Below are 11,347 nucleotides of genomic sequence, written 5' to 3' on the forward strand. Positions count from 1 at the left end.
GTCTTACCAGATTTACAATCTTACCAGAATTCTTGACACCTAGTTGGATTAGGAGTTGGAGTCCTAGCTTAGTTGAACTTTAACCATATCTTCAGGGAATTTGAATGGGATTGTAGAGTCCGAAGTTGATTGCGTTTGTACCTCTTTAAACTTGATTCCGTATCAATAACTATCTTATCCCATTAATTATGGAATTGTGGTTTATCCTTGATCTTTTGGGATTCTATCATCATCGCATTCTAAGACAACTACGGCACACTTCAGCCAACCTCCGAGGTGATGATACCAGAGATATGTTTGCTCCGACTTGGAGATCTTGGGGTATCGCCGCACCATAACAAGGTTGTGTAAGGCCGAGATGTTATCGCGCTGAATCGATATTACACCGAGGCGCTATTACCCCGAAGCGTTGTTACTCCGAGACACAAATACCCGAGATATGTTTGCTCCGTTCAGACTAGGAGATCCCGGGATATACGTAGCCTGGAATGTGAAGACCGAGACGTCGTTATACCTCCGAGATGTCTTTATATGTCCGAGACGTCTTTATATCTAGACGATCTTTCTTTGTTGGGCGGAACAAATGTCCGAGACATAACTCCGAGATGTCTTTGAATCCACGTGTCTCTAGGGTTGATTTTATCCCTAACAAAAACTGAAACTCCTTGATACTTAGAGTTTGATCTATCTAAACTGAATACAAAATTTGAATATATAAAATCTAATCTATATATATATGAAACTAACGTTTGAAATCAATGCTATCTCTGTTTTGAATATCTGTTGCATTATCTGACGTGGAGACTTGCTTAACAGCCCCCCTCAAATGAAGGGGAATTGGATGAACGTGAAGTTTGTTACACAACTGTGAGAAACGAATAGCAAAAAGTCCCTTTGTGAACACATCCGCGACTTGATCAACAGTAGAGATGTACTTGGGAACAATATCTTTATTCAAGACCTTCTCGCAAATAAAGTGATAATCCACTTCAACATGCTTAGTTCGAGCATGGTAAACCGGATTAGAAGCCAAAGCCAAAGCGCTAATATTATCACACCAAATAATAGGAGGAGATGTCAAAAGAATCCTCAAATCCTTAAATAGCATCCGTAACCAATAAAGTTATGTTGTAGCAATAGCCAAAGACCGATATTCAGCTTCGGTTGAAGAACGAGCAACAACATGTTGTTTCTTTGTACTCCAAGAAATTAAACTTGACCCAAGAAACACCGCAAAACCACTTGTAGATCGCCGATCATTGGGAGAACCAGCCCAATCCGAGTCACAATACGCATTTAGTTGAAGTGAAGACTTGGAATAATGAATACCATGATCAATAGTAGCTTTAAGATACCGAAGTACTCGCTTTGCCGCTGCCCAGTGTTTGTCTGTAGGAGAATGCATGAATTGACATAATTGATTTATCGAAAAAGAAATATCAGGCCAAGTAAGTGTGCAATATTGTAGCCCTCCAACAATGCTTCGATATTCAGCAGGATCAATCAATGGAGAACCCTCAAAACCTGATAATTTAGAACCAAATGAACAAGGAGTATTGCACGGCTTAGCACCAATCATTTTGGATTTATGCAGCAAATCCATAATATATTTAGATTGAACCCATGACTATCTCTAGTCAACAGCCCATCCCTTCATCAATTCCTATTGAACCCAACGTGATTTCCCAATTGCCTTCTCCATCTAGTGCGCCATCCTCTTCATTTCCTTTAGATTCCACTAACAGTTCCACTAGCTCTGACCCTCAGGGTACTGCGTCATCCTCTATTTCCTTGACCACACACCACATGCAAACAAGGTCTCGAACAGGTTCTCTACGCCCTAAATCTTTTCCTGATTTCCAATTATATTATTCCACGAGACATCCATTAAGAGCTTTTAATGCAGTAATCTTACCACCTGAGCCTACTTGCTATACTCAAGCAGTTTCTGATCCTAATTGGAGGGCTGCCATGGGAGCTGAATTTGATGCTCTTCTTGCTAATGGGACTTGGTCTCTTTGTCCTCGTCCATTGCACAAGAATGTTATTCGTAACAAATGAGTTTACAAGTTGAAGCAGAGACCTGATGGAACTATTGATCGTTATAAAGCTCGGTTAGTTGCTAAGGGCTTTGAACAATTGGATGGTTTGGACTACAATGAAACATTTAGCCCGGTTATTAAACCGGCTACTATTCGATTACTTCTTGCACTTGCAGTGATGTTTGATTGGCCTAGTCGCCAACTTGATGTATCCAATGACTTCTTGCATGGATTTCTTAAAGAAGAGGTATTTATGGAGCAACCTAGAGGGTTTGTTGATTCATCTAATCCTACCTTTGTTTGTCGACTTCATAAAGCACTTTATGGACTGAAACAAGCACCACGTGCTTGGTATACAAGGCTTTCTCAATCCTTGCTAGATCTTGGCTTTACTAGCTCCCTGGTTGATACGTCACTCTTCACATATCATCACAAATCAGTTCATATTTTTGTATTAATCTATGTGGATGACATTATCGTGACAGGTACTAATTTTATAGCCATTTCAGATATGATCTCCAACTTACAACAGGACTTTGCTTTAAAAGATCTTGGTCCTCTCTCCTACTTCTTAGGAATTCAGGCTACCAGAGATTCTAAAGGGATACATTTGTATCAATCTAAATATATTATGGATTTGCTGCATAAATCCAAAATATATTTAGATTGAAATCAATGCTATCTCTGTTTTGAATATCTGTTGCATTATCTGACGTGGAGACTTGCTTAACATTCGGTTATAGGCGTTTGATACCCTGTATGGCATTCGCCTATGCTGGAAAACCGTTTCGTTATTCGAATTTCTGTTAGGACAGCTGTGTTTTGGTTGAGGATAGATTCTTATTCGATACCATCTCAGCGGGTATTTAAGAAGAGAGCTATGGGGGAATGTAAGAAGAGAATATTGAGATAGCTGTAATTTCAGAGAGATTGGGCCTCTCCCAAGAGCCCGTAGCTACCAGTAGTGATTATCCAGTGCATTTTCTTCATTGTCTTCCCTGATTTTTCCTCCATTTTCACCTGCGTGAGTTGTTATTTCCACCATTTGAGACCTTTAACCTTACAAAAATTTACAACACATGATTCTCCTCCACGTCCAGACCTCTTTTTCTCCTCATGCTGTTTTAGCTTGCTGCCAATCCAAAAAAGAAAAAAACATAAAATATCAAAATCAATGAAATTCAGCTTAAGTGTCAATTCGAGCAGAAGTGTACATCAAAACACGACGTCTATATATAGCAACAAAGCTATCACCAATTTAATCGATGGGTAGATGCATCCAGGATCCACCAGGAAACCATAAGGAATGCATTTTTATCCACTTTCTAGGATTCGCTATGGAACGACATAAAGTCACAATAAATGCAATGTTGAACATAATTGTATGATTATCTGGTTTCTGGAGATTCCCCTTATTTACTTGTTCACAAAATCTAATCAGAGGATCCATCCCAGATGGCAACTAGAAGGCAGACAGAGCATAAATCAACTTAATACGCAGCACTAATAAGCCACAAATGTTCAGCACCATATAACCACATTTTTTCCATTTCTCTCCTCCTCTGCAATCACCCACGGTAAGCCCCAACATTTATGGTTCACGTTTTCTCTTGCTCAGTATTTTGATTTTTTTTTTTTTTTTTTGGGTCTCTGTTTGTCAATGATTTTCGTTTTGTTTCTAACATGGACCAAAAGAATCGAAATACCCATTTCTGAAGTCATGTAAATGAAATAGGTATTTCATTTGTTTTTCTGTTTTGCGAATGATTTTGTTTGTCCCTTGTTTGTGAATGCTTCTCATATTTCCTTTCCATCCTTCCCTTGTTTTGTGAATGTGATTCTTATGTCCCTTGTTTTTTTGTTTTTGTTTATGAGTGCTTCGTTTGTCCCTTGTTCGTAGCATATCCTTATTGGAACGCTGATGCTGGAATAGTGTCCCCTCTTGACCACTGGAACAATTCTGCCCATAACAGTTGGCCTCTCTTTGCTCTAAATGGGTTGTATGACGATGAAGAAATGTCAAATACTGTTTAATTAATAGTTCATAGTGATATGCGATTTGGTTGTTCCACTAAATTAGAATGCACTTCCCTGGATGAATCTCGTGTTTGTTTTTGATCAACAACAATGACATTTAATTATCGCTACCAAATGTGTACACTATCCTATTTCTTTTGTACAAGCATGCTATTTTGAACAAAAGATAAAACAAAAATGTAAAGGCTCAAGGTTTCGAAAAACATGTGAGACATAACAGTGTGAAATGTGATTTTCTTTTGTGTTCGAAGGTGGACCTGGACCTTGGGAATTATGAGGGGTTCCTTGATATCAAGTTGATATGCGATAATAATGTTACTACTGGAAAGATTTATCAGGCAAGTTGGTTAAAATGCACATCTTCTTCATATGTACATTAGATATTGCTTGCTACTAGAGATTCTGAAGATCATGAAATACCCTACTAAAACCTAGCCACTGAATTTGTTAGTCATCTTTTTCCTTGTATTGTGGTCCCTTATTGATAAGGAGAGAAAGGGAAATTATCTGGGGAAAACTGTGCAGGTTTTTTCCCCTACTAATAAATCTTTTTTTTTTTTTATAAAGTTTTAAGATCATCATTTGATCAAAACCCAATGAATGGGAATGCAGGTCCATGTTTCTGTCATAGAATTGGCTGGAACTATAGGTACTCTAGCAACTGCGCACTTGACTTGTGGGAGAACGAGTTGTTCTCTGTTTTTTTTTAAGGGTTATAACTTGTAGCAAATTGCCATGATGCAGAAGACATTAAATCCATGCCATTTATTGAGGCATTAGGGCAGTTCTCATACCATGCAGGTAAGGTAAGGATATTGTGTATGCACCTTCGTATGACAAAATTATCGATTCTGATATTTAATATCTTATAATTAAATGACTTATTTTTTATAAATAATTCTCATTTTAGGGACTTGAAACTTTTGCTTGATTCATGTCAGCTTTATGCTTGTTTTGAATGTTGTTGGTGAACAGGTAACTTAGGAATTGCACTCTCATGCACGTCCCATTCCATAAGTAATATGATGTAGTGTTTGTTGTGTGCATTGTTCTCTTTTGCCAGAAAATAATACTATAATGACTGGCATTGTTTATTAATGGCTTTTTCTTCTTCTTTTTTATTTATTTATTTATTATTATTATTATTATTATTATTTTATTAAACAAAAAACTAAAAACTAAAAGCATGCTCCAAAACACATTAGCTGTTTTTATCCTTAAAAATAAAATAAAATAATAAACAATGTAAATCAAACAAGGAGGGAAAGGAACAGAGCAATTTCGGGGACATTGATTTAGAAGGAACGATCAAGTGCACGTATAATATTTTTTGAAGTGAAAACAGACAAATATTTTTTACCCCTTTCCCTGTCAAATTAATCCTCTGCCAATAACCGTCAAGTGGAAGTAGAAAGTGTTTATAATAGATGAGGTACCCTTCCTTGGAAGGATTTTCGTCATAGAAAAAAAGAATAAATTATATTATATTATTTGATAAGAAGAATAACATTTTTATTTTTATTTTTCATTTGAGCACCACCACCAAAGGGTCTCTCCCAGTAATTGAGGGGGATGAAGGGAAAGTGATTGGAAAGAGCTGAGCAAAATTCCAGGCTCTCTTTTGGTATCATCACAAAGAGATTACTGGCCCCTAAAATTTAAAAAATTTGTAATAGTCTACACAGTGTATTCTCTATTACTGACGAAAAGTTATTCAACTGAATATTATATCATATTCTGAAAAGCAACAATTCTAAACAACTCTTTTTTAAGAATAAAAATGATGAAACGAGTTAAAAATATCAAAATATCTTTATTTGAATGGGTTTCTTAAGCCATTTAGTTCCTATATATAATGAGAAATTAAAATAGGTAGAGAGTTTAGTCCCTATAAATTGTTTGTGTATTAAACTCGAAAGTATGAATAATTTTGAGTGGGAGAAAATCAAATGGGAGTCCGACATTTCTTGTTTACGATCTATAAATTGGATTCCCTACAAATTGGAGTTTCTCTAGTTCTGTTTTCCCTTATTTATGATCTATTTTTTTTTTCAATTTCCTAATTATATGTATGAAAATTTTAAAGATTTGTGTACTAAAAATCTGAACAACTTATTTTCTATACAAAAAAATGTTGATGATTTTAAATCATCACTTATCCCAAAAGTTTAAGCTGATAGGAAGAAATGAATTTAATTATTTATATTCTAAAACTCTCCATCACATGTAGGCTCAAGCTCTTACTTAATAGGTGAGTGAGACCCAACACGTAGGATATTTTAATTAAAATAGAAAGTGAATTAAAGATACATGGTCCGAACTCAAGACATCTGCTCTGATACAACGTTAAATCATTACTTATCCTAAAAGGTTAAGTTGATAGAAATACATGAATTTAATTAATTTATATTCTATCAAAACTTTTGGGATAAGTGGTAATTTAACATTGTATCAGAGTTAAAAGTTCTGTGTTCGAACCTTGACTCCATCATTTACCTCACATTCATTTAAATATTTTACTTATTAGACTTTACCTATTAAAAATGGAGTTTAAGCCTACACGTGAAGTGTTAATGCGTTGATTAATTGATTAAATTTACTTTTCTTATCAGCTTAACTTTTAGAATAAGTAGTAATTTAACATATAAGTATTTGTTGATTGAAAACTTATATGATGTAGGAGTTTTAGTTGTTCTCTATCATATGACTATTCATGCCAAAATCATTAGCAAGTGACAATTATATAAATAAAATCAAAAAATTATAAAACAAAATAAAAATAAATAGTACAAAGTTATCAGCGACGAGATAGTGTATCCCCTGATAAGAGTTATCAGGGACGACATCTTTTATCGTAACTGATAATGTATTATCAGCGACGATCCCTTATGTCATCGTTGTTAACTTATCATCAGCAACAACATGTCGATTGTCGGCTTAGGTTCTTATGCTATATGTAACAACCGCTAATATTATTGGGGACAACCAAAGCCGTCGATGATAACCTTTCTCAACAGGACAACTGCAACATTAACTTATAAGCGATAATTTTTAGACTTTTAACGACAACATGTCGACTCTTAGTCATTTCCTATGGACAATTAGAATGGATATTCCAAGTGTTAGATCCTTATCATATACAATAACATTAATGCTATTTTATTTCACATTATTTTCTTCCTAATAAAAGTTATTTTTATTTTTTATTTTTCTAATGAAATGGCCATTCCATGTATCAAATCTTACATATATTTTGATATATAACTTAATTTTAAAGAAGTGGATTTTTCTATCATATTATCCTTAACTTTTGAATACGAGTATCATAGGTTACAGAGGAGGTTGCCTATTATCTTTTCCTTTTTTTTTTTTCTTTTTAATTATTATTATTATTATTATTATTATTATTTATTTTTATGAATTAAATCTATTATAAAACCAAACACTGTCAATACAAACACTTGGGTGGAAACTGGAATAAAACCCCAAGGGGTTGGCCTAGTGGTTAAGGCTTGGGGCTTCTAGGGTGTGCTACCCATGAGGTCTCAGGTTCGAAACTTCTTAGGTGCTAACTTCCTCTTGGGGCCAGCCACCCAAGCTGTGTGGGGGGGGGGGGTCTTCGGGCCTCTGACCATCTGCTTGTGTTTGAAGGCCCAATGCCTGGTGTGGCGTCGGACATTGGGCCGGGGATTAGTCTGCAGTTCCTGGCAGGTGGTCACTACGCTCGGAAGGTTCGACTACCACTCTCGGGTGGGCCAGTCGTTCAGCGAACGAGGTACATCATAGCTAAAGGTACTGTGGGATACCCTGATAAAAAAAAAAAAACTGGAATAAAATTCCAGTACAAGGAAAGAAACACCTACACCCGATTAGACACTTGTAACAATGAATGACTGGGATCTATGCTTTATGATTCATGACAAACATTTAAACGTTGAAGGTTTGTAAATGCTTTTGTTAGGAAGATTGACATCTTGGAATGTCTTTTTAAGAACTTTATAATATAGCATGTTAAGACATTATACGACCTAAAAGCTTAAGTCTATAGATTTGGACTCAACCACACTATATAAACCACTCACATTTTTTTTTTTTTTTTTTTTTTTTTTTTTTTTTTACACTTTTTCAATGTGAAAATCATTTTCACACACATGTATACTCTGCAGCTTTGTAATGTATGGGGAAAAACTTAGTTGTGGTTCATTTGAAATCTGATATTTCTTGTAATGTGTTTATTTTAGTTAGTTTTTCAATTGTATTGGAATGCATAAATAAAGTTAAAAAGTTACGGTTACTGGTTATGAATTAGTGATTTTTATTGGTCCAATACAAATGCTTGAATGTTTAGTTGAGGTTATTTGGGATTGAACTGAGAGCAGGTGAGAATTTCTTATCATTATTGGAGGCTTTTTTTGGTTGTTTTTAGAGTGTTTCGAAGTCCAGTTACATATATTAACTAAATTAAGTAATGTAAAACTTAACACTCATAATTATTTTTATAAATTATTAACTCTATATATATGAGCAACTACTCATGTTTTGAACGTAGGACGGGATGTTACATAATATGTTAGTATATTTATCGTTGTCAACCCCAAAGATTTGGCGTATCTTATTGTGATTACAAAAATACATTTTTCAAGAGATTTTTAAAATAATAAATAAAATAATGGGATTTATTATTTGTTAAGAAGTAATATTTGCTTCACCATTCATGGGTATATAATGATTTTTTTTACATCACCTTAATTTAATGTAAAAAATAATAAATAAATAAATAAATAAAATAAAATAAAAGTCTTAAGTCTTCGTCGAAGTCAACATTTTGGTAGTTGGCAAGTCATTATCAAAGGTGATAGCAATTAAATGAAAAAGGAAGGTGCATGCGTATGGTAATTGGAAACGGGAAATGATTTTTGGGACGAAAAATTGTCCCTCAACAGGTTCTTTATAATAATAATAAAAAAATAAATATAATCAAAAAATGTCTTTTTAGGTGATATTAAAGGACACTTTTTGATTATATTTATTTATTTTTTTTTATAAAAAAGGGCCTGCAAGGAGACGGTTTCTCATCCTATGCATATCACCTCTCATTGGAAACAACCGAAGAAGATAAAGATTGCAAGCTTTCTTTTGCTTTTCACACCAAAAACTGAAGTCTTATTGATTAGATGGGACACACCCTACTTTTTCGCAAAAATAATTTTTGAGAAAAATATAAAATAAGTCATAAATTTAAAATAACCCAATGAATTGAAAAGTATACTAAAATGATATATCAAATTATCAAGATGTATAAAAAAATGAAACTTTTTTTTTTAAAAAAAAATTATATTTCTATATTATTTATATTCTCTTAAAAAATTAAAATAAAAATTTAATAAAAGAAAAAAAAAAAAGATCAAGTGTATAACATACTCAACCATATGCGATGTTTGCCTACATTTATTGGTAATGAGCTCTCAAGTATCTATCGTTTGATGCATGTCATCAATTCCATGCGATTGGCCTGTGAATGATGTATTGTACTTCTTGTTGACATGTTGTAATATACATGTGTAGATTTTAGGTGTTGTCTTTATTGATGGGATCAAAATGTAATTTTGTTAGTATGAAGGAAATGGGATCAAAGTGTAATTTTGGTGATCCCACCATGCACATGTGGCAAGTTGTTGGAATATGTTTTTTTGATAATTATGGTGCTATGATTCATTTTGTCGTGCTTTGGGTGTTTGATTGGCTTATGATTTGTGGATATGGAAGCGATTTATGGAATGATTTATTAATGATTGAGAGGGAAAATTTATGGTTGGTTTGGTATGGTGTTTAGGGTGAAAACCTTTGGGTTGTGATTTTGGTTGAGGTTTGAAATGGCCAGATTAGGGGTGGTTTCTTTTGAGAGTTATATGCAGGTACGCTTGGTCAGGAGCAAAAGTTGTAGTATAGTAATTCCAAATCCAACTTATGGGATATCTGGTTCACTTTTCATAGGTTTCCTAGTTTATACTGAAAGGAAATGGGCTAGCCAACTATAACAGGGGAGAATGATTATGCGATTGCTGTTCAAAGAAGACAGGATTCACACCTTCCCTCAAGTAAACATGCAAGTCTGACGTGTTAGCTCAATGTTGTTCATTCTTTGCTAAAGAAATGGGGGGTTTTCTTACTACTTTTGCCAGTCAATGGGTGGAACATTAGGTTCCCCTTCTCATTTTCTGGTTATTTAGAATCAAATTTTAGTCATCCATATGTATCCATGAAAATGACGCAATTTAATAAATCTTTGTTTTTTTTCAAACAAAATAGCATCATATTTCCATAGCAAAATACAGACCATCAAAATACTTTGAATTCACATCATTGTTCTTTACAAAATCTACTACAACTAAATATAACCATAAACCACTCTATTACAAATTTTCTCAAACTCATCCAATAGACATCCAGAAACCTCATAAAACATTACAATCCCAAAATCGTTTCTAGCAAACGAAACAGATAATAACAAAAAATCACTAACATATTACTCCACAAACATTACTATTCCGCCATTGAGAGATTGCAGACATGGAATTCCCAAATTGCACGTTTCCCTTCTCTTGGTTGGAAGTAACCCAAAAATCTGGCAAGCACACAAAAAGATGATAGTTTGAGAAGATGTTAAAGAAAAAAAAAAGAAGAAAATAACATAATATGAAACAAAACAATGTTAAGATAGATAAATTAGGAATTTAAAAATGCTGGTGTCAGCAAAACTAAAGCAACACAGCTTTTCAAAGATACTGGGTTATTATAACCAAAGATAGCAGCCACAAAATGACAATTCAAAACTTCAAAAATCTCATTAGATGCACAAATTAATGGTTTATAGTGATAGACAAAAATCATACAAACTATGATAATGTAGTAAACAACTATCAATCGTCCATCTTTTGAGAAATATTCAATTAACTTCTCTTGCAGATTTCTATAGATGTCTGATGGATAATTTTTTCTTAAAAATAAAAATAAAAATAAAAATTTTCTGCTTCAGTTTGTTGACAAGCCTACTTAGGGTGTGTAGACTGCACCATACATTGATTTTTCCTGCTGTTTTGAGTCCTGGTGATTTGCATTTAATAAACCTTTGTTTTTTTCCAACAAAATGCCATCATATTTCAATAGCAAAATACAGACCAACTCATCCAAAAACTTCATAAAACATTACAATCCCAACAAAAGTTTCTAGCAAACGAAACAGATAATAATAAAAAATCACCAACATA

The 11,347-nt window shown here is 33.9% G+C and overlaps 2 protein-coding genes across 2 annotated transcripts in view; both read right to left on the reverse strand.

Annotated features, from left to right (window-relative positions):
* Nucleotides 1-1,123: 1,123 nt before the first annotated feature.
* Nucleotides 1,124-1,579, reverse strand: LOC133868928 (uncharacterized mitochondrial protein AtMg00810-like). Its single transcript, XM_062305922.1, has one exon. It carries the CDS (start codon nucleotides 1,577-1,579, stop codon nucleotides 1,124-1,126), a length of 456 nt encoding a protein of 151 aa, XP_062161906.1.
* A 1,538-nt stretch (nucleotides 1,580-3,117) lies between these two features.
* The window catches only part of LOC133869715 (triose phosphate/phosphate translocator, chloroplastic), a 42,930-nt gene continuing 34,700 nt past the window's right edge, over nucleotides 3,118-11,347 (reverse strand). Inside the window, exon 12 of the mRNA XM_062306787.1 lies at nucleotides 3,118-3,174. Coding sequence (XP_062162771.1) covers nucleotides 3,157-3,174 — 18 coding nt within the window. The 3' untranslated portion in view covers nucleotides 3,118-3,156. The remainder of the gene's footprint in view (nucleotides 3,175-11,347) is intronic.

Source organism: Alnus glutinosa, chromosome 5 (assembly GCF_958979055.1).
Source record: "Alnus glutinosa chromosome 5, dhAlnGlut1.1, whole genome shotgun sequence".
In the NCBI taxonomy this organism is placed as follows: Eukaryota; Viridiplantae; Streptophyta; class Magnoliopsida; order Fagales; family Betulaceae; genus Alnus; species Alnus glutinosa.